Source organism: Manis pentadactyla, chromosome 4, assembly GCF_030020395.1.
Source record: "Manis pentadactyla isolate mManPen7 chromosome 4, mManPen7.hap1, whole genome shotgun sequence".
In the NCBI taxonomy this organism is placed as follows: Eukaryota; Metazoa; Chordata; class Mammalia; order Pholidota; family Manidae; genus Manis; species Manis pentadactyla.
The window spans coordinates 570802-593517 of NC_080022.1; the positions used below are offsets into that span (position 1 = coordinate 570802).

The following is a 22716-nucleotide window of genomic DNA, read 5'->3' on the forward strand; positions in this document are numbered from 1 at the left end:
ACAGCCTCCTGCTCTTCGTGGATGAAGCAGACGCCTTCCTCAGGAAGAGAGCAACCGTGAGTATTCTGGAAGCCTCTGTTCGGTGAGTTTGGGCCAGCCGCAGGCGAGCGGCAGGGGCGGCGTAGCCACGCCTCCTGGGAAGGCCACTGTGGCTGACTTCAGGCTGCTCCTCAGCGGCGTTCCTGTGACGAGTTGCTGCAAAAGTAGCAGTTGAACCTTTTACAGACACTTCTGGGAGTTTAGTTTCAGAAAGTCACTGTTCTGTGCAGCTCTGCAGGGCAGGAGGCGGGGCTTTTGTTTACGCCTCCCTGGCTGCCTCGTGCCTGATGCTGGAAGACCGTAAGTGTCATCTTCTTCCTTCCTCTGCAGGAGAAGATAAGCGAGGACCTCAGGGCCACCCTGAATGCCTTCCTGCACCGGACGGGACAGCACAGTAGCAAGTGAGCCACGTGCAGGGTGCCTGGGCCCCATGGCAGCCGTCCCGGGGCCGCTGGCCACACAGGGCAGGTGCCTTACTCACATGCCCCAATGCTGGGCAGCATTTGCTGCCCCTGCACTGGGGGTGGTCGGTTGGGCACAGTGGGGTACTGGGGCCACTGAGGCGTGCCCGCTGGGCAGCAGGTTCTCTCACACAGGCCACTGCCCTGGGGTACAGGCTGCCCCTTCCAAATCCCCTGGTCCTGCTGCCCTGCGTTGGTGGGACCTCACTGAGGGGCGCTCAGCTCTGTCCATCAGCCTTGGGCTCCCGTGTCAGACGAGCGGGTGTCCTTCCCTCGTGGCTGCTGTGGTGAGGACCCCGCCCTCTCTCAGAGCCCCTGGAAAGCGAGTGTGGGTTGCCGCTGAGTTGACCCCTCTGTTCAGCTGAGCCCCAGGCCTGCAATCCAGGCCCCCAGTGTTGGAGGCAGAGATCCGTTTCAGACCCCAGGGTCCCTGCCCCTCCTGCAAATGGTGAGGCTTACACAGCCCACCCCACTGGTCAGAGGAGAAGCATGCAATCAGGGCGAGGCCGGAACCAGCAGAGGGGGGAATGGGCGGGGAGGGGGCGGGGGGCCAGTGCCAGGTCCTCCAGGGGCTTTCTGGGTTAAAAAGCTGCTAGATAGGTTCTGCTAGAACATTGCCCTGTGTGGCTTTGAGAGGCCCCTGTCCCAGGGAGGGCGGTGCCGGCCAGGAGCCCCAGCTCCTGTCTGCCGGCACAGGTTCATGCTGGTCCTGGCCAGCAACCAGCCCGAGCAGTTTGACTGGGCCATCAACGACCGCATGGACGAGGTGGTCCACTTCACCCTGCCGCGGCGGGAGGAGCGGGAGCGCCTGGTGAGGATGTATTTTGACAAGTATGTTCTGAAGCCGGCGACAGAGGGAAAGCAGTAAGTGTCCTGGCCACCCACTCCCTGCCTGCCACGGGCCTCCTAGCACCCTGCCACGCTGCCCCGGCCCCAGCTCCCGTCCGGCTCCGGCACCATACCCCAACCCACCCTGTGGTTTCACGTGGGCTCAGCGCAGGGTCACGTGCGGCTCCATCGCCAGGCCTACTGGCAGCTCTGTCTGCCTGCTGCGTCCTGGGCCCCTGTCCTGCTCCTTGTGGGTCTCTGATTGGATGACCACTCCCACAAACCGACCATTAGTGCCTCTGGGCCCTGTGCCAAGCGCCATAACCGTCTGGGGCCCTTAAGGACACGCTCAGGCCCAAGGCTGCAGGCAGGCCCCTGAGAGCTTGGGGCGCGGCGGCCCAAGCTGGGCCCTCGCTGAGCCTGTTGGGGTGGTCTTGGAGCAGGGCTGTCTGCGCTGCCCACTGCTGACCCCGACTCCCAGGAGCCTGCAGCGCGTCGCCTGCTCACAGCAAGGCCTCCAGGTTGCGGGATCCCGCACGCTCCCACGCCCTCTGAATGCGTTGCCCAGAGTGCTCCAGAAAGCCAAGGCTGCTCTATCTTTACCTGCCTCCTGGGACCCGGATCCCGCAGCCCTGACCTGGATCCCCGTGGCGTCTGCTGCTCCGAGACGGCCCCACCCGCCCCACTCCCCTCTGTGGCGCACCCCCTCAGGCTCCCCTCTCTGGCCTCCTTTCTCCCTTCCCCAGCTGGTCCAGGCCCCCAGCCTCCCAGTGGCCCGTCCTTCTGTGCAGTTGGGCTTTCTGAGGCCTTTTTACTTAAGCAAGGCCTTCAGCCAGACCGGACTGGGGGTGGGATCAGCGGGCGGGCGGGATGGGCGTGCCGCAGCGCCCTGGCTCAGAGGCCTGGCTTGCTTCCCTTCCACTTGCTGCCGGCTCACTGAAGAGCTTGTTGCTGATGTGCTTGCAGCTGCTGCTCTGGGTGGGGGGTGGGGTGGGGTGGGGTGGGGGGTGAGGGGGCCGTGGGCATGGTTCCTGGAGCCTGTCCAATCGCTGCACATCCTGACTGGCTCTGTCCCACCAGGACCCCATCCTGGGCTCCGGGAGGAAGGGGGGTGCCCAGTGGGGTAGGAAGGGCAGAGCGGGCAGGCTGGCCCCAGGTGTGGGTGTTGGGACACGGTTTGGCTCCTTAGAAGGAGGGTGTTGATGTGTGTCCCCTCCGAGGGTGGCAGGTGCCCTGTTCCTGGCAGATGTCCCAACCCTCCTTGGGGCTATGCAGGTCTCTGGTCTTGCCCTGGGTCCTGTGGTGCATCACTGGGGACCTGTCCTCACCAGGCGCTTGAAGCTGGCCCAGTTTGACTATGGCAAGAAGTGCTCAGAGGCCGCGCGCCTGACGGAGGGCATGTCGGGTCGGGAGATCTCCCAGCTTGCTGTGGCGTGGCAGGTGAGTTGGGGACACGTGCAGCACAGATGTGAGCTTGGCCAATCTGGAGGCCCCCTGAGTTGTGTGAAGGGCCCTGTTCTGGCGTCTGTATCCCCCAGAGGGGGGAGGGGGGCCAGAGCTCACGGAGGTGAGTGTCCAGGAAACGAGTTGCGTGTCTCGGCATCGGGGCCCCGCAGGCCTGTGCTCGGCACCTCAGGACGCCCTGCGCTGTGTCCTGGTTCAGGGCCCAGGCAGTCAGCTCCAGGAGCTCTGCAGAAAGGTGGGAGGCCAGGGGCCCCGGCCTGGGTGAGACAGGGGAGTCCTGTGGGCTTGGCAGGGCACGGGAGATGAGCCAGGAAAGGACTGTCACCTAATAAGGATCGGGCACCACCTCCCCCCCGGGGTCTGCGTCGTCTGCCCCCCTCTGTGTGAGCAGGTTCCCTGTGGCATCCAGGCAGCCTGTGCTGCAGTTCACTGCAGAGGCCGCACTTGCCTCTCGCCGCCCTGGTCTGGCGTTTGCTCTGAAGTGTGCCGGCAGCAGGTCCGTGGGCCCGAGTGACTCCGGGAGCCTTGGGTGCAGCCCTCAGAAAGTGTGCTCTCACCGTGGGAGGGTGCCGAGTGGCTCGGTGCTTCGGTTCTGGCCCCTACTTCTCCAGGGCCTGACTCAGGCTGCATGGCAGCCCAGCCACTGTAAACGTAGCTTTTAAGGGAATGTGTGTTTTATGAACTGAATAGATGGCTGCTGTGACATGAATGTGGCCCAGGCACAGGGAGCCGAGTCAGGATGACTGGGTTGTGCTTCTGCAAGAAACGGCCCTGCGTGGGCAGCTGGGGGCTCTACTGCAGGCCACCCTCACTTGCGACCCAAGCTTTGTGAGGGTGGCTGTTCTACAGCCAGAGTGGAGAACAGCCTGTCCTGTCCTGAATGGCTAGCAGTGCTACGGGCCAGCATTCTGGGGTCCTGGAAGGGCCCGCCTCATGGTGTGCAGACTGCCGCCTCGCTGCGTCCTCATGCGGCAGAGACGGCTCTGGGGCCTCCCTCTAGGGACCCTGTCCTGGGGGGTCAGGACCCGCCCTCACCCGTCCCTGACCACCTTTAGGGGCCCATCTCAACATACAGCTGCCCTGGGAGTTAAGGCTTCAGCATATGAATTTGGAGCCCCAGTGGGGGCTCACCCTGGCTCTCAGCGTCCACACTAAGGCCCACCACACCTATCCTCCTCAGCTCTCATTGGCCAAGCCAGGGGACAGGCCTGCCCAGCTCGGGGACACCAGGCTTGTCAGACCCAGGAGTGTGGGATGCAGTCTCTGCAGAGTGTCCCCCTGGGGTCTGGTCCTCACCAGGGTGTGTACACGTGCCAGACGGGCTGCTTTGACCCGAGTCGTGTCCATTAGTTCTCCAGGCTGGTGGGGAGGGAGGGGCCCGGGTACCCAGGGCTGGCTTGCCATGGCTGCTCCTGCCTTCCTGCCCTCCCCGGGCACTCGGGCGCTTGCTCTCTGAAGCCCCTGCCAGCACTGTGTGGACCTGCTGCGGCTTCCATCCCAGCACAATTGTTTGTCACTGTGCATCACTAGGAATTTACCACCGGGGCCGTCGTCAGGTGCACAGCTCGGGCATCCAGCTCATTCCCAGTTGTGCAGCATCCCCACTGCCCGTCTCTGGAACTTTCCATCTCCCCACACTGACCCTCTGTCCCCAGCAAACCCCAGCTCCCAGCCGGCCCCCTTGTCCTCTGTCTCTCTGGATGTGACTCCCCTGGGGACGGCCTGTGACTGGGTCTCACAGATTTGTTTTTCTGTGCCTGGCTCCCTGCCCCGTGTCCTCAGGGTCCCCCCCCACTGCAGCTGGGGCAGAGCGCCCCTCCTTTCTCAGGCTGCATCACACCCCGTGTGGACGGACCACATGTGGCTCACCACCATCTGTCCGTGGAAACATGGGTCACTCCCACCTCTTAGTGACTGTGCATCATGCTGTTGAGACCCTGCTTTTAATCCCTTTGTCTACCCAAAAATGGGATTATTTGATCATATGATAATTGTGTTTAACTTGGGAAACTGCCAAAGCATTTCCCATGCACCGCTCCATTGCACACTCCCAGCAGCAGTGTGCAAGGACTCCCAGCTCCTCCACACCCTTGTCAACACTTGCTGTTTCCTGATTTTGGGATCGTAGACATCCTGATACATGGTGTGAGGTAGTTCTTGCTGTGATTTGAAATCATTTCCCCAACAGTTAGTGATGTGGAGCATCTTGTCATGTGCTTATTGTCCATCTGTGTGTTACCTTGGAGAAAGGTCTGTTCAAGTCCTTGTCTCATTTTTTACTTGGGTGTTTGATTTTTTTTGTGGTGAAATTGTAGGAGTTCTTTATTCTGGATATTAACTCTATCAGAAAAGTGACTTGCAAATAATTTCTCCCATCTGTAGGTTACCTTTTTTTACTCTCTATTGATATTGTCCTTTAATGCACAAAAGTTTTTAATTTTGATAAAGCCCAATTTTTTTTTCCCACCTGTGCTTTTAGTGTCATAGCCAAGAAATCACCGCTAAACCCAGTATCAGGAAGCCTTTTATGTTTTCTTCTGAGTTTTATAGAGTGAAGTTTTATGCTTAGGTATTTGATCCATTTTGAGTTACTTTTGGTTTGTGGTGTGAGGTAAGGGTCCAAATTCATTCTTTTGAATGTGAACTTCCAGTTTTCCAGCACCACTTGTGAAAAAGACTGCCTTTCCCCACTGAATGGCATTGGCTTCGTTGTCAAAAATCAGTCAAGCATGTGTTGAAGGATTTGTTTCTGGACCCTCGATTCTGTTCCGTCGGTCTGTCTGTCTGTCTTTATGCCAGCACCACACAATTTTTTTTATTAAGGTGTCATTGAACCACTCTTACGAAGGTTTCACATGAGCAACACTGTATTTACTACATCCACCATTGTTACTGTGTCCCCCCCACAAGCCCTTCCAGTCACTGTCCATCAGCGTACGAAGATGCCAGAGTCACTGCTTGCCTTCTCTGTGCTATACTTCCTTCCCCACCCTCTACATTATGTGTGCTAATCATAATACCCCTGAATCCCCTTCTCCCTCCCTCCCCACCAGCCCCGCTGTACCCCCTTCCCTTTGGTAACCACTAGTCCCTTCTTGGAGTCTGTGAGTCTGCTGCTGTTTTGTTCCTTCAGTTTTGCTTTGTTGTTATACTCAACAAATGAGTGAAATCATTTGGTACTTGTCTTTCTCCGCCTGTCATATTTCACTGAGCATAATACCCTCTAGCTCCATCCATGTTGCAAATGGTAGGATTTGTTTTCTTCTTATGGCCGAATAATATTCCATTGTGTATATGCACCACCTCTTCTTGATCCCTTCATCTCCTGATGGACACTTAGGTTGCTTCCATTTCTTGGCTACGGTAAATAGTGCTGCGATAAACATAGGGGTGCATCTGTCTCTTTCAAACTGGGCTCCTGCACTCTTAGGGTAAATTCCTACGAGTGGAATTCCTGGGTCAAATGGTATTTCTATTTTGGGTTTTCTGAGGAACCTCCATACTGCTTTCCACAGTGGTTGCACTGATTTACATTTCCACCAGCAGTGTAGGAGGGTTCCCTTTTCTCTGCATCTTGCCAGCATTTGTTGTTGTTTGTCTTTTGTATGGTGGCCACCTAACTGATGTGAGGTGATACCTCATTGTGCTTTTAATTTGCATTTCCCTGATAATTAGTGATGAGGAGCATCTTTTTATGTGCCTGTTGGCCAACTGAATTTCTTCTTTGGAGAAATGTCTGTTCATATCCTCCGTCCATTTTTTGATTGGGTTATTTGCTTTTAGGGTGCTGAGGTGTGTGAGTTCTTTATATATTTTGGATGTTAACCCCTTGTTGGATATGTCATTTATGAATACATTCTCCCATACTGTAGGATGCATTTCTGTTCTGCTGATGGTGTCCTTTGTTGTACACAAGCTTTTTAGTTTGATGTAGTCCCATTTGTTCATTTTTGCTTTTGTTTCCCTTGCCTGAAGAGATGTGTTCAGAGAAAAGTTGCTCATGTTTATTTTCAAGATAATTTTGCCTATGTTTTCTTCTAAGAGTTTTATGGTTTCATGACTTACATTCAGGTCTTTGATACATTTCAAGTTTACTTTTGGGTATGGGGTTAGACAGTGATCCAGTTTCATCTCTTGCATGTAGCTGTCCAGTTTTGCCAACACCAGCTGTTGAAGAGGCTGTCATTTCCCCCATTGTATGTTCATGGCTCCTTTATCATATATTAATTGAGCATACATGCTTGGGTTTATAGCTGGGCTCTCCATTCTGTTCCACTGGTCTATGGGTCTGTTCTTGTGCCAGTACCAAATTGTCTTGATTACTGTGGCTTTGTAGTAGAGCTTGAAATTGGGGAGAGTAATTCCCCCAGCTTTATTCATTCTTCTCAGGATTGCTTTGGATATCAGGGGTCTTTTGTGGTTCTATATAAATTTTAGAACTATTTGTTCTAGTTCATTGAAGAATGCTGTTGGTATTCTGTTAGGGATTGCATTGAATATGTAGATTACTTTAGGAAGGATGGCCATTTTGACAGTTAATTCTTCATGAGCATGGGATGTATTTCCATTTATTGGTGTTTTCTTTAATTTCTGTCATGAGTGTCTTGTAGTTTTCAGAGTACAGGTCTTTCACTTCCTTGGTTAGGTTTATTCCTAGGTACTTTTTTCTTTTTGATGATTGTGAATGGAATTGTTTTCCTGGTTTCTTTTTCTGCTAGTTCTTCATTAGTGTATAGGAATGCAGCAGATTTCTGTGTATTAATTTTGTATCCTGCAACTTTGCTGAATTCATACTAGTTATTGCTTAATAGAACTAGTTATTCTAGTAGTTTTGGGGTGCATTCTGTAGGATTTCTTATGTATAATATCATGTCATCTGCAAACAGTGACAGTTTAACTTCTTCCTTACCAATCTGGATGCCTTCTATTTCTTTGTGTTGTCTGATTGCCGTGGCTGGGACGTCCAGGGCTGTATTGAATAAAAATGGGGAGGGTGGTCATCCTTGTCTTGTTCTCTTAGAGGAAAATCTGAAAGCTTTTCACTGTTAAGTATGATGTTGGCTGTGGGTTTGTCATATATGGCCTTTATTATGTTGAGGTACTTGCCCTCTATTCCCATTTTGTTGAGAGTTTTTATCATGAATGGATGTTGAATTTTGTCGAATGCTTTTTCAGCATCTATGGAGATGATCATGTGGTTTTTGTCCTTTTTGTTGATGTGGTGGATGATGTTGATGGATGTTCAAATGTTGTACCATCCTTGCATTCCTGGGATAAATCCCACTTGATCATGGTGTATGATCCTTTTGATATATTTTTTAATTCGGTTTGCTCATATTTTGTTGAGTATTTCTGCATCTATGTTCATCAGATATTGGTCTGCAATTTTTTTGTGTGGGGTCTTTGCCTGGTTTTGGTATTAGAGTGATGCTGGCCTCGTAGTATGCATTTGGAAGTATTCCCTCCTCTTCTGTTTTTTGGAAAATGTTAAGGAGGATGGGTATTATGTCTTCTCTAAATGTCTGATAAAATTCAGTGGTGAAGCCATCTGGTATAGGACTTTCGTTTCGTTCTTGGGTAGTTTTTTGATTACTGACTCAACTTAACTGCTGGTATTTGGTTTGTTTAGATTTTCTGTTTCTTCCTGGGCCACCTTGGAAGGTTGTATTTTTCTAGAAAGTTTTCCATTTCTTCTAGGTTATCCAGTTTATTAGCATATAACTTTTCATAGTATTCTCTAATAATTCTTTGTATTTCTATGGTGTCTGTAATGATTTTTCCTTCCTCATTTCTGATTCTGTTTATGTGTGTAGATTTCTCTTTTTTTCTTGATAAATCTGGCTAGGGGTCTATCTATTTTGTTTATTTTCTCGAAGAACCAGCTCCTGGTTTCATTGATTTTTACTATTGTTTTATTCTCCTCTATTTTATTTCTGCTCTAATCTTTATTATGTTCCTCCTTCTACTGACTTTTGGCCTCATTTGTTCCTCTTTTTCTAGTTTCATTATGAGGTTAGACTGTTCATCTGGGATTGTTCTTCTTTCCTGAGATAGGCCTGTATTGCAATATACTTCCCCCTTAGCACGGCATTTGCTGCCTCCCACAGATTTTGTGTATGTTGAATTATTGTTGTCATTTATCTCCATATATTGTTTGATCTCTTTTTTTATTTGGTCATTGATCCATTGGTCATTTAGGAGCATGTTGTTAAGCCTCCACATGTTTGTGGGCTTTTTTTGTTTTCTTTGCATAATTCATTTCTAGTTGCATACCTTTGTGGTCTGAGAAGCTGGTTGGTACTATTTCAATCCTTTTGAATTTACTGAGGCTGTTTTGTGGCCTAGTATATGATCTATTCTTTTTTTTTTTTTACTTTTTATTTTTATTTTTTATTAAGGTATCATTAATATATACTTTTTTGAAGGTTTCACAAGAAAAACAATGTGGTTATTACATTCTCCCTTATTATTGAGTCCCCCCACTATACCCTATTGCAGTCACTGTCCATCAGGGTAGTAAGATGCCACAAAGTCCCTATCTTCTCTGAGCTACACTATCTTCCCTGTGACCCCACAGACACCATGTGCACCAATCATAATACTCCAAAATCCCCTTCTCCCTCTCTCCCCTCCCGCCCTCTCCCACCCCTCCCCTTTGGTAACAACTAGTCCCTTCTTGGAGTCTGTGAGTCTGTGCTATTTTGCTCCTTGAGTTTTGCTTCATTTTTATACTCCACAAATGAGGGAAATCATTTGGTACTTGTCTTTCTCCACCTGGCTTATTTCACTGAGCATAATATCCTCTAGCTCCATGCATGTTGTTGCAAATGTTTGGATTTGTTTCTTTCTTATGGCTGAATAGTATTCCATTGTGTATATATACACATCTTCTTTATCCATTCATCAACTGATGGACACTTAGGTTGCTTCCATTTCTTGGCTATTGTAAATAGTGCTGCTATAAACACAGGGGTGCATAAGTCTTTTTGAATCTGTGATCTTGCTTTCTTCGGGTAAATTCCTAGGAGTGGAATTCTCAGGTCAAATGGTAGTTCTATTTTTAGTTTTTTGAGGAACCTCTATATTGCTTTCCATAATGGTTGAACTAGTTTACATTCCCACCAACAGTATAGGAGGGTTCCCCTTTCTCCGCATCCTTGCCAGCATTTATTGTTCTTAGACTTTTTGATGCTGGCCATCCTAACTGGTGTGAGGTGATATCTCATTGTGGTTTTAATTTGCATTTCTCTGATAATTAGTGTTGTGGAGTATCTTTACATATGATCTATTTTTGAAAATGTTCTGTGTGCACTTGAGAAGAATGTGTATCCTGCTGCTCTTGGGTGGAGTGTTCTGTAGGTATCTGTTAGGTCCATCTGTTCTAGTGTGTTGTTCAGTTCCTCTGCCTCCTTATTTTCTGTCTGGTTGATCTGTCCTTTGGAGTGAGTGGTGTGTTGAAGTCTCCTAAAATGAATGCATTGCATTCTATTTCCCCATTTAATTCTGTTAGTCATTGTTTCACATATGTAGGTGCTCCTATGTTGGGTACATAGATATTTATAGTAGTTATATACTCTTATATAAAGGGGGTTATGACCCTTTTATCATTATGTAATGTCCTTCTTTGTCTCGTTACTTTCTTTGTTTTGAAGTCTATTTTGTCCTATACAAGTACTGCAACTCCTGCTTTTTTCTCCCTATTATTTGCATGGAATATCTTTTTCCATTCCTTCACTTTCAGTCTGTGTATGTCTTTGGGTTTGAAGTTAGTCTCTTGTGGGCCCTTCTGTTTCATTGCATTAAATATATCATGCCACTCCCTTCTGGCCTGTAAGGTTTCTGCTGAGAAGTCTGATGATAGCCTGATGGGTTTTCCTTTGTAGGTGACCTTTTTTCTCGCTTTGGCTGCATTTAATACTCTGTCCTTATCCTTGACCTTTGCCATTTTAATTATTTTATGTCTTGGTGTTGTCCTCCTTGGGTCCCTTGTGTTGGAAGATCCGTGCACCTCCATGGCCTGAGAGACTATGTCCTTCCCCAGACTGGGGATTTTTTCAGCAATTATTTCCTCAAAGACACTTTCTACCCCTCTTTGTCTCTCTTCTTCTTCTGGTATCCCTATAATGCGAATATTGTTCTATTTGGATTGGTCACACAGTTCTCTTAATATTCTTTAATTCCTAGAGATCCTTTTTTCTCTCTGTGCCTCAGCTTCATTGTATTCCTCTTCTCTAATTTCTATTTCTTTTACCATCTCCTCTACCTCATCTAATCTGCTTTTAAATATCTCCATTGTATGTGTCATTTTGGATACTGTATTTTTCAAAGTTTCTATCACTTTCTTGAAGTCCTCCCTGAGGTATGAATATTTTTACGGAGCTCCATGAGCATGTTTATGATTTTTATTTTCAAATCTTTGTCAGGAAGATTGGTGATTTCAGTTTCACTTGGTTCTCTTTCTGTTTTTTGGGGGATTTTGGTTTGTATCAGGTTCTTTTGATGTTTCATATTTCTAATGAATAATTTGGAATAACTTTGTGTAGGTGGTGCCCTCTAGTGCCCAGAAGCTGTACTCTTTGGAGCTGCTCAGCCCCTGGAGCAATGGTGGGGGCTGCTACTGTGCAGCGCTGGCGCCCTCCAGGAAGAAAGAGCTCTTTCCAGCTTCCTGGCTGCAGCACCTGCCTCCACTGCCAGGGCCAGTGGGACACGTGAACAGGGAGGAGCTTCTGTGCCATGCCCCTGTCACTGCTGTAGATGGGGCCTCCCTCTGGCTGGCCTGGCACTTTGGTGGGGTTAGCAGGTTTGTGAGCCGGTGCCAGTCAGGAGGAAGGAGTGGCAGTCTGCATACCTCAGTGGGGGGCCTCGGGGCTGCATTGCCAGCCAGGGGGATGGAACACCTGAAGGTCCCGAAAGTTCCCAACCTGCTGGGCTGAGTGGGCCAGGAAGATTTTGTCCACCCCTCCTTTCTCTTGAGGAGCAAGTTCTGTGCAATCTTTGTCCCTTTAGCAGCCCTCTTGCTGTTGGGGAGTCTGTCAGAGTGCCTGCCTTTCTTTTGTCCCATAGTGGCCAGTTGTGGGTACCTGTTCTCCACAAGCAGCTGGAATCTCAGTCTGAGTACTCTGCCTGTCTTAGCTTTCCAACCCCACTCATCTCCAGAGCACCATGCAATGCAGGTTCGTGCTCCCAGAGCGGATCTCCAGGGCTGGGTGTTCAGCAATCCCAGGCCTCCACTCCCTCCCAGGTCTGTGTCTCTTCCTCCCGCCATTGGGCTGGGGTGGGGGAAGGGCTTGGGTTCCAACGGATTTTATACTTTACCCTTTTCCGTGAGGTCTGCTCTGTTCCCCAGAGGTAGGCAGTCTGTCACAGTCTTCTTTCCTGTCCCTCTTCCACGATTAGTTGTATTTGCTATATTTTCATGTTATATGTGGTTTTAGGAGGAAGTTTCTGTCTCACTTGTCACACCACCATCTTTAAGCTGAAAACCAGCACCACACAAGTCTGACCCTTGTCACTTTGTAACAGGTTTTAAATCAGAAAGTTTGAGTCCTCCCCCTTTATTTTATTCAAGATTGCTTTGGCTATTTGGGGTCCCTTGAGATTCTACATGAATTTCAGGGTGGCTTTATCTCTGCAAAAAACAACATTGTAATTTTGATAGGATTTGCATTAAATCTGTAGATTGTTTTGGGTAGTAATGAAATCACAACAATATTTAGTGTTCCAGTCTATGAACATGGATATCTTTCTGTATTTTGGTGTCATTCTTAATTTCTTTCAGTAACTTTTGTAGTTTTCAGTGTACAAGTGTTTCACCTCCTTGGTTAATTACTAATAAATATTTTTATGCTTTAGGATTGTTTTCTTAATTTATTTTCAGGATTGCTGATTGTTATGTAGAAACACAAATGAGTTTTGTGTGTTAATTTCGTATCCTGCTAGTTTGCTGAATTTATTTTTAACAATTTTGTGGGGAATCTGTAGGGTGTACTACTATCACACAACCTGCAAGCAGAATTTTACTTCTTTTCCAATTTGGATGCCTTTTAATTTCTCTTTCTTACCTAACTGCTCTGGTGAGGACTCCCAGTACTTTTTGAGCTGAAGTGGAAAATGCGGGCGTCCTTGTCTTGTTCATGATTTTAGTAGAAAAACTTTCAGCCTTTCACCATTGATGTTTGCTGTGGGTTTTTCATGTATGGCCTTTTGTCGTGTTGAGAAATTTCCTTCTATTCCTGGTTTATTGTTTTCATCAGGAAAAGGCATTAGATTTTGCCAAATCATCAAGTGAGATGCTACATAGTTTTTGTCCTTCGTTATGTTGATGTGATGTGTTACGCTTGTCGATCTTCCTGTGTTGAACCATCCTTGCATTCCATGAGTAAATCCCCCTTGGTCATGGTGTGTAATCCTTTTGATATGCCACCCAGTTTGGTTTGGAGGTGTGTTGTTGACGAGGTTGTACCCTATTCATGGGGATGTTGGTCTGTAGTTTTCATCTGGCTTTGGTGTCAAGGGTTTTGCCTCATATAAGAGTTGGGAAGTTTCCCTCCTCTTCATTTTTTTTGAAGAGTTTGAGAGAGATTGTTGTCAGTTCTTTAAACATTTGGTAGAATTTACCAGTGAAGCTGTCAGGTACAGGGTATGTCTCTTTTTAAGAACTTCTTTATTTTTCAGTAATTTCAGGTTCACGGTCTTGTGCACCTCACGCCCTCGCCGTGTTGTGACTGTCTCTTCACGAGGCATGTGGACCACATCCCTTTTGGCCCCACCCTGGACTGATCTTCTCTGGGACCCCACCCAGAATGCCCCATCACACGTGGCCCCATCTCCACAGGCCCCTCTGGGCTGTGACATTTCCTCAGGTGGCCCTTGTTTTTGATGGAGTGATGTTCAAGTGTCAGATAGGATGTTGTTCATTGGGTTTGTTTGATGTCTTTCTCATGATAGGAATTGTGGGTTTGTGGAGGAGACCCAGAGATGAGGTGCTCTTCTGGTCATGTCCTGTCGGGGGTACTCGGCATTCAGATGATGTCATCGTGGTGACCTGAGACAGTGGGTTAAGGTGGTGCCCGCCAGGCTTCCCTGTGGTGAAGTCCTGACCATCCCTGTTCCCTCATTTACTCTTTACCTGGAAGTACCCCAGCCAGCCCTGCTTCAGTGGAGGTCCAGACCCCTGGGTGAACGTCTGCTCAGATGCTCTGGGATTCTGGAGCAGCTACACCCCTCCTGCCCTCCCCCCAGGGAAGCCTCCTGCTGCTCCCAGGCCCTGGTGTGGGCCCTTGGGCTGGAGTGCTCCCCTCGGGGTGTCCACCCACCTCTACCTCTCTTCCTCTGCTCTTTCTCAGAGCCCGGGTGCTCCTCGAAGGAGGCTTTGGGGTCAGCCCCTTCTCTCCGCAGCCTTGCTCAGGTCCTGAGGATAGCTGTGTCCCAGGAATGAGCCCAGCCTATGTGAACAGAGCAGCTGGTCATCTTAGATGGTGGCTGCTCCCAAGGCTTCCATGGGCTGAGGCCACTTGGGCAGGTGGAGATGCAGGAGGGCTGGCTCAGGCCCCTGCTTGGACACCCAGTGTCCTCACAGCAGGCTCCGTCAGCCCACAGGCTGGGGGATGGGAAGCAGGTGGGCAGTGGGATATCTGGGAGGGGTGGCAGCCTGGTGGCTGGGGTGCTGGGGACCGCACTGGGGCCTGATGAGCAAAACTTTGGTCCCATGTATATGCCTGGCCAGGTCTGGTGCTGGGGAGTCCTGGGCAGTGGCTGGCTCTTAGCTGCCCATGCTGCTGGGGCTGTATAGACAGTGTGGGCCTGCAAGGCAGGTGGTGGTAGACTAAAGTTGCTCAGCATGTGGGGCCACTCTGACCTCATCAGAAGCTTCTGGGGAGATCTCTGCCTGGGGGCCCTGCCCTCCACCCATGTCAAAAAGGACCTGCCCCTGGTAGCCCACTGTGGTCCTGCTCTGCACTCCAAGGCAGCTCTGCGGTCCAGGAAGCAGGACCCTCTGGATCTGTGGTGGGGGCTGGGCTGCTTCCTGATGGCTGGCCTTGAGCTTTCTAATTTTAGAAAGTCATTGAGAAACTCAGTGGAGCAAGAAGGCAGCGCTGGTGCCAGCTGGGGACGCAGGCAGGGCTGGTGCCGAGGCATGGCTGCTGCTCTGGGCCATAGGTTCACCTGTGAGCATGTGTGTGCCACTAGCATGTTGGCATGTATGTTCTGCTGGCAGGCCAGGCTCCTGAGGGGGAGCACAGGCCTGTGGGTGGTGGTAGCTACCCTTCCCCAACCCTACCCTGCAGGAGGCCTTCCGATTCTGGAGGGCTTCTCCAAGAGACAGCTCTTGGGTGGGGTGCAAGCAGCAGCAAGGGTCAGGCTGGCCAGGCTGCCTTGGCCCCGATTCAGGCTGTTGCCTGCACGGTGGGTGGTTCCTGGAGGCTCCGCCTGGTGCTGGAGGCTCTGGGTGTCCCTGGCTGGGAGACCTGTGTCCCGTGCAGCAGCCCCTCCGATGCCCTTTTTCCCTGCTAGGCCATGGCATACACCTCTGAGGACGGGGTCCTCACCGAGGCCATGATGGATGCTCGGGTGCAGGACGCCATTCAGCAACACCGGCAGAAGATGCAGTGGCTGCAGGCAGAGGGTGATGGGTCCGAGGGTGGCCAGCCCCTGCCCCCCAGGACACAGGCCCAGTGAGCCTGGGCACCTGGGCTTGCTGACCTGGCAGGGGTTCCCGTGTCTCCTGGTGACTGCCCACCTCCCCAGCATTTTGAACACTTCTCTAGTCAGAGTTGGGGCAGCACTGCAGGCCTCAGCCAGGACAGCTGCGGCAGTGGGCCTGGTTCCTTGGTCCCCCAGTCTGCCCCCTCCAGGCTGTGGGGCTGGCTGGGGAAGGTCAGGCCAGGCCCAGAAATGAAGAGAAGGCACTACTCTGTGCCCAGAGACAGTGGCTGAGCTGCTGTGCCCAGCAGTCGTGGGCTGGTATGGTGGGGCCTGGTCTCACCCAGGCCTGTGCTGCTGGCCAGCGTCATCCATCACTACTCAGGACAGGGAGGTGCCCACACACTTTTTGACAAACCCAGGGGCCGAGAACTATTGAGCACCTCAGGCCTGAGACCAGCTGGTCACCTGGCCAGGGCAGACCGGTGCTGGGAGAGAACCCTGGCCCAGAAGAACCACAGCTTTCCACTGGAGTGGGGTCTTTTTATCCAGTATCTAATAAAAACTATGAACGAAACACCTTATGGTGTCTATCTCATGGATGATGTGGGGTGCAGGGGCTCGAAAGGGTCATGGGGTCAGAGGTGAAAGAAGATGCAGAGGTTGGAGCTTTCTGGAGAATTTACTGACCAGCAGGGATAGGGGGGTCACAGTGAGGCGCCCGACCGGGGATGCCCTGGGTAGGGTGGCCACACTTGCCACGCCGAAGGGCTCAGGGACCTTATTGCTGCTGGGCAAGGGCTTCCCCTGGACCCCCTGCACCCTGCCCCCCCCCCCCCCACTGCGGCCCGCGGACGCACACGGCCCATGCACATGCTCCCGTGTGCAGACGGGCGTGGCCGGGGGCCCCTTTCCCGGCCTCACTACCCTCCGACGGAGCCGGCCCAGTGGTCCGCGGTCACGCAGAGAAGACGGGCGCACAGGGAACTGGCGGCTTTAAGTCACAGGCGCGGGCCCGGCGCAGGCGGCACTCAGGACGCGGGACGAGCGGGTGGACCCGGGTGCCTCGCCCCCGCCTGCAGCCCCGGGGCCCCCGCAGCCCCTCCCGGCCCCACCCGACCCCCTTTATAAAAAGAAGAGACAGCACCTTCCGCTGGACACGCCCGGCGGCCGCGGGCGCCCTAGCCCGGGGCGGCCGTCCAGTCCCGTGTGCGTGGGCGCGTGGCCGGCGGCCCGCGAGTCCTGCGCATGGCTCACAGGTGCCGCGGGCTCGGGTGGCCGTTGTGGTAGAGTTTCTGCTTCACGTGCACCATGTTCCCGGCCGCCTCCTCGAAGGGCCTGTGCGGCCGCCGGCCCAGCTCCCGCAGACTGCATAGCTTGGGCAGCCAGGTCCACGAGCCGTCTGCGGGCGTGGGGCACGGTCAGGCGGGCAGGGGCGGGGCCGGGCAGAGGCAGGCCGGGGGGCGGGGCGGGGGCGGGGCGGGGCGGCGGGCCGCCCGTCCCCCACTCCCCCACTCACCGTAGCGCCGGCCGGCCCTCCAGGCGCGCACCGCGCAGTGCAGGACGCCATCCATCCACACCAGGAACCAGCTGATGCAGAAGCCGAGCAGCAGCCCCAGCATGAGGTCGATCTCCTGCTTGGTGACGTTGTCTGTCACGAAGTAGTTCTCGGAGGCGTCCACCACCGACTGGTCCCCGTCGTACGGGATCACGTAGTGGACGTGGTGCCTGGGGGGCAGGGCGGGGCACCCGTTCGCCCGTGTGCGGCGCCGAGGTCGGGAGGGGCCGCCTGGCGGGAGCCCGGAGCTGGGAGAAGGCGGGGCCCGTGGCCAAGGGGCAGCCGCCAGGGGCAGGGGTGCGTCTGCCCAGCCAGGCTCCCGCCCCCTCCGCCGGGCCTGGGGGCGCCGACTCCCTGACGGGGCCACGGACCACGGTGCAGGTGGACGAGCCGTTCCAGGGTGACGGCGGGGTCGCAGCGCACGGCCGGACACGGGGTGACGGGGCTGCGCCCACAGAGGGCCCTTCCAGCTTCTCGGGGACCACCCCTGTGGCCGCTCCCTCGCTTAGCTCCGCCCCCACGGAAAGCAGGCGGGGTCAGCCCCGCTCGGGCCGCCTCGCCCTTCTTCAGCTCCCCAGCCCGACCCTCTGTGCCGGAGGCCCGGGACGCGCGGCCCGGCGCCCCAGCCTCTCACCCGCCCTCCTGGGGATGCCCCTTATCCCGCCCCACACAGACCTGCCCTTCTGCCACCCGCTCTACTGCTCCGGGATGGGCCATGTTCCAGCCGTCCAGGGCCGCTGGACCGCAGCCCCTGCCCGCCCGTGACCCAGCGCCCACCAAGGCCTGTGCCATGCCCCCCAGCCCCTCCCTGGGCTGTCCAGGCTCGGGCCTCTGAACCCCAGGCCCTCGCGGCCTCTGAGGGCCACACCGCACCGTGCCACAAGACTCCTCCGGCCTTACGCCTGCCTGGATCCCCTTCTCCTCCAGGAAGCCCTCTGGGCCCCGTGACCCAGGACGGAGTGGCCTTCCCCAGGAGACCCACACCCAGGGCAACAGACTTGGGGCTACCCCCCGCCACCCCGACCAGCAGGAGAGCCCGGGGGAAGCGCTGGCACTGACGGCCCAAGGTGCTGGGAGTCCGTGCAGGCCGCTGCGCCCAGGCTGTGGCCCCCTCTCTGCCTGGCAGTGCAGGGACTGCCTCTCCTGGCCCCCCTCCTCCCGGGGCCCCTCTGCTGGCCTCTAATTCCCCTCCCACTCCCCGATGTCCCCACCACCTTCCACGTCTGTTCTGAGCTCCAGCTGCCTGCGTGGTGTCTCCACGTGGGAACTACAGACACCTCAAACTCACACCTAAAAATAGCTCCTCCCTCCCCAAGCCTTCTTTTTCCATCTTCCCCTCAGTTAGATGTCAACACCTACACGGAGGCTTCAGCCCAGATAGGTCCCCCTCCCCTCCCCCAACCTCGCCGCTGGCCGTGCCCCACGCTCTCCGCAGAGGCACCTTCTCAAAAATGGAAACCCCGCAAACCCTTCCTGACCCTGGGCCCCCGCTGCCCCTCCCTCGCTGATGTCCTTGCACAGCAGGGGCCACAGAGGGCCTTCCTCCCTGTGGGGTCAGGGGCCCCCGGAGCCATCCTGCTGAGCATGTCCAGAGTGTGATATCCCAGCAGGTGGCCTCGGCCACCACATTCCCCCCTGGACCAGGGACCACCAGCCCTGGTCCCTTAGCAAGGACTGTCTTGTCACTCATCACAGTTCATCAGCAGCCATTATCAATAATCAGCAAGGGATAGAAAACTACCAATTGCCGCCCAGAACGTGTGGCTGCTGCCGGTCTCCCAGGAGAGGACACTATTCGTGAGTGGCTAGCAGGCCTCCTCACTTGGGCACCCCAGGCCGGACCGGACCTCACGGGGGCTGACAGCACCGCGGTCGTCCCCACCCTGGCCAGCCCTCTGGGCCTTGGCACCACCGCTGCTTACCCATGGACACGGCTGGTCAGGTAGGAAACACAAAGACCGAGTCGCCGAGGGAGCTAGAAATGGCCCTTGGCGTCCTGCAAGTAGGACAAGGCTGGGCCCCAGCGACCCTGGGAGGCTCAGGAGATCCAGGAGGTTGGAGGTCATGACCTGTGCCCCCAGTGCTGGCTGGCATCTGTAGCAGCTTCCCTACCCTTTGCCCTCCTCCTTCTTCCAAATCAGACCCTGGGGGTGGGGTTCAGGTCTCCCTTGTGCACACAGGTTGCCACGAGAAGTATACATACGGGTGTCCAGCCTGGACCACACATGCTTCATGTTGTATATACACGCTGGCCACATGCACAGAACATGCGTGTATACCGTGGACTAAGGTCCACAAGCTCCACGTGTGTGCACATGCATACTTGCCTGGCATGAGCTGATGCATATCACACGTAGATGCACAGGCACTCGGCCTTGCACACAGCCATCCTCTCTGCAGGCGCTGTGGCATATGCATGGCCATGGGCACACAGACACTGCCTGCTGGCACACACACACTTTGGAGCATTAGTTTATATACATGTTCTCTATAAAACTATCCACAGGCACACTTGTGCATGCATGCTTACTCTGCACACATTATGTACATACATGGGTGAAGTCTGTTGTGGTGCTGCATGTGCCTGATTCATACAAGGATATCTCATATGCAAAACTGTCCTCTGCAGACACATTTGCCATACCCACATGGAGCATACTCTTCACTGTATATTGTATCACATACGTGTACTGTGCATACACATGTATGCTGTCAATATACGAGAACACTTTGTACACTGAATTTACATATCCTGTATGTAGTGATGTGTACAAAGCACACATATGTGGACATACACGCAGAAGCAACTCATGTCTTCAGCAGGCAGAACTCCATGTTTCCTGCATCCACAGACCCACCTACCCGTGCATGTACTCTGGGCACTGCAAGTGACACCCTATGCAATACACTCTGAAAACACACCCTGCCTCCCTGGCTAGGCCCCCAGTGTGAGGTGATAGGCACATACATGCTGGTCACAATACAACAGCACACACACACGTGAAATGTGTGTCACAGATGTTTGCAGGGCTCTGAGTCTGGGCCAATTGCTCAGGACTGGCCTGCTGTACAGCCCCCAGGAGGTAGTGGTGCTGACCTGCCTTCCCTTAGCCTTGGGTCACGTGCACCAGGTGGGAGCACAGGGGTCTCTGGGGAAATGTGGGCACCCAGCAAGCTCTCTGTGGGTCCCTGGCCAACACACGCAAGGAGCTCCCATCTCTGCCTGCCCTCAAGCCCATGTTCTGCTTCACTACACTGCTCTGTACCCCCAGGCAGGTGGCATGCTTAGTGCAGCGTGAAAGGTCCTGTCTCTCACACACATCCCACGCCCACTGTGTGTGTACACATCCCTGGAGCAGAGCAGGGTGAACACAGGTCTGGGGCAGGTCCCTTCCCAGCTGGGTGACCTTGGGCACATCTCTCCGCTCAAGCCTCTGCTTTCTCACCGGTCCCAGCCTGAGGGTATCCTGAGGGGATGAGGGTGTGCATGCGAATGTGCGCGTGTGCCATGTGTACGCACATGTATATGCACAGACGGTACACATATGCGCATCTCATGAGAAGGTATTTATTTCGTATGTGGACATACAAACATGCATGGCCAGGAAGACCCCATCACTACATGTGCACGGAATGGGGGTCACACAGCGGGTGAAGGGGGCCTGGGTTCTCCCCTCCCTCTCTGAGTGACCTTGGGCAGCTCCGCCTCCCTCGCCTCAGTTCCTCCTCTGTACTCTGCGGGGTTGGGCCAGGTGTCCCTCAAGGTAGGTTCTGCCCACCTTGACCCTCTATACTGCCCTGTTCCTGGCTCCCAGGAAAGTTCATGGGCACAGTGCAGGGCTCAGGGGAAGGGTGGTATACTCTGTGGGCCCGGCCGTTTGCCAGGTGCCTCCTGGGCTACTGGGCTCGGCTGCAGCTCTCCGGGCCTCCAGGCCCCAGAGCAGGAGGCCCGAGGCCCGTTCTGCCCATCACCCTGGTGGGCCCTTTCTCTAAAGGCATTCTGGGGGGTCCTAACTGATTTGGTCATGCTCCCCCACTCCTGGAACCCAGTTGGCCAATCCCCAGGTGCCAGCCCGGGGCTGGAAGGGACTGGACAGTCCTTCCCGCACCGGCCTAGCGTAGCCCACAGCCTGGGCTTGGGGCTCCCCCGCATCCTAGTGGCCCCGCCACACGTGTGATCACGCGTTTGCCCCACCCGGCGCGGACTCACCGACCACAGTTGCAGTGGCAGACGCGGTCCTCGCCCCGCAAGTGCGGGAGGATGTAGTTGTGGAATCGGTCCAGCAGCGCGTTCATGTCCATCAAGCACGCGATGGCCTGGAAGAGCCCATGACCCGTCAGTGCCGGGGAGCAGCCGGCCGGGACCCCAGGCGGGGCGCCGGTGCTCTGGGGATAGGGGAGCACAGGCCGGGGACGGGGTCTTGAAGTCTGGGATGGGGACGCGCAGGGCACCCGGGGACGGAGGAGCAGCCGGGATGGGGGCCCCGTGCGGCCGGGATGGGAGGGCGCGAGCCGGGATGGGGCGCGCAGGCCGGGATGGGGGAGCGCAGGCCGCGCGGGCCGGTAAACAAGGCGCGGGAGGTGGGGGAGGCGGCGCGGGCGCGGGCGCGGGAGGCGGCGCGGGCGCGCGGGAAGCCCCTCCGCTCACCATCACGATCGACGCCCCCAGAATCATGAAGATCATGGTGTTCGCGCTCATGGACATCGGGCGGGGCCGGGCCGGGCCGGAGCGCCGCCCCCCGGCCCCGGCGCCCCCCCGGCCCCGGCCCGATGCTGGGCCCCCGCTGCCTCCGCAGAGGTCAGCCCGCCGCGCTCCGCCGGCCGCGGAGGAGGCGCGGGGCGGGGCGGGCAAGGGACGCGGCGCTTCGGGGTCGCTCGCCGCCGGCCGCCGCGCTCGCCGCGCTCCGCTCCGCCCTCGGCCTTCCTCCCGCCCCGCCCCGCCCCGCGCCGCGCCGCCCGCTCCCCGCGCCGCGCCGCCCCCTGGCCCGCCTGCCCTGCCGCCCGGGCCGGGTCCGCACCAGACCAGACCGGCCGTGACCGATGGGGCCCCGGGGCGGCTGCCCGCCCCCTTCCCCCCCTCTCCGCTGAAGGACCCCCTTCGGGACCGCGAGCAAGCTGCCGGGGAGGCCACTCGGAGGGCCGGACGCAGGCCCACGGCAGGAGCCCGGCAAAGGCGGGGGCGCCCCAGGGTGCATACCAGCCTCAGCCCCAGCTTCCCGTAGGGGTCCGCCCCACGTCCCTGAGCCAGCCCCTGACCCACAGCCCAGGCAGCCACCGCACTGCCCACGGGGCACCCCAGGATTTCCACAGCTGTGGAACCGAGGGGTCACCGGGAAGTAGGGCTCCCTGGGGGCAGCTGATGCAGGGACACCAATCCCAGCGTGGGAACAGGTGCCACAGAGAAAGGGCCGGTCTGCTCGCAGTCGTGGGGGAAGGACTTCTGATGGGGCCGGGAAGGGAGGCCGGCCCTGCAGGCCCTGGGCTGCCCCATCACGGGGCCCCAGCCCCAGCAAGCAGCCCCTTCGGAAGCGGATCTCTGGGGAGTGCGACCCTGAGTGTCCCCTTTGCAAATCAGCAAGTGACACGGTCCTTGCTGAAGTCCTCCTGCAGGACCCCTCCCCACCTCCACCTCCTCGTCCCACTGTCACAGCGACCCGCGCTGGGGCACCGGGGCCGTCGGGACAAAGCCAAGACCCCCAGCAGCATCTGCTCACTGAAAAACTG

The 22716-nt window shown here is 55.1% G+C and overlaps 2 protein-coding genes across 2 annotated transcripts in view; one reads left to right on the top strand and one right to left on the bottom strand.

Annotated features, from left to right (window-relative positions):
* Positions 1-16013, top strand: part of LOC118911005 (ATPase family AAA domain-containing protein 3) — a 29974-nt gene extending 13961 nt beyond the window's left edge. Inside the window, exons 12-16 of the mRNA XM_036882587.2 lie at positions 5-56; positions 370-440; positions 1197-1364; positions 2660-2768; positions 15306-16013. Of these exons, the coding sequence (XP_036738482.1) occupies positions 5-56; positions 370-440; positions 1197-1364; positions 2660-2768; positions 15306-15470 (565 nt within the window). The 3' untranslated portion in view covers positions 15471-16013. The remainder of the gene's footprint in view (positions 1-4; positions 57-369; positions 441-1196; positions 1365-2659; positions 2769-15305) is intronic.
* A 129-nt stretch (positions 16014-16142) lies between these two features.
* Positions 16143-21894, bottom strand: TMEM240 (transmembrane protein 240). Its single transcript, XM_036882778.2, has 4 exons — positions 21641-21894; positions 21203-21309; positions 16954-17162; positions 16143-16836 (listed from the first exon to the last, which is right to left on the bottom strand). The coding sequence occupies exons 1-4, from the start codon at positions 21695-21697 to the stop codon at positions 16688-16690; spliced, it is 522 nt and encodes a 173-aa protein (XP_036738673.1). The 5' UTR covers positions 21698-21894; the 3' UTR covers positions 16143-16687.
* Positions 21895-22716: the final 822 nt, after the last annotated feature.

What these genes read in the sequence shown, in the direction of transcription:
- TMEM240 (XM_036882778.2), bottom strand. Translation starts at nt 21,697, where the DNA reads ATGTCCATGAGCGCGAACACCATGATCTTCATGATTCTGGGGGCGTCG. An exon ending in TGCCACTGCAACTGTGGTCG is followed by an intron (nt 17,163 to 21,202) that starts GTGAGTCCGCGC and finishes CCTGCCCCCCAG; the next exon opens with GCACCACGTCCACTACGTGA. An exon ending in GAGGGCCGGCCGGCGCTACG is followed by an intron (nt 16,837 to 16,953) that starts GTGAGTGGGGGA and finishes CCACGCCCGCAG; the next exon opens with ACGGCTCGTGGACCTGGCTG.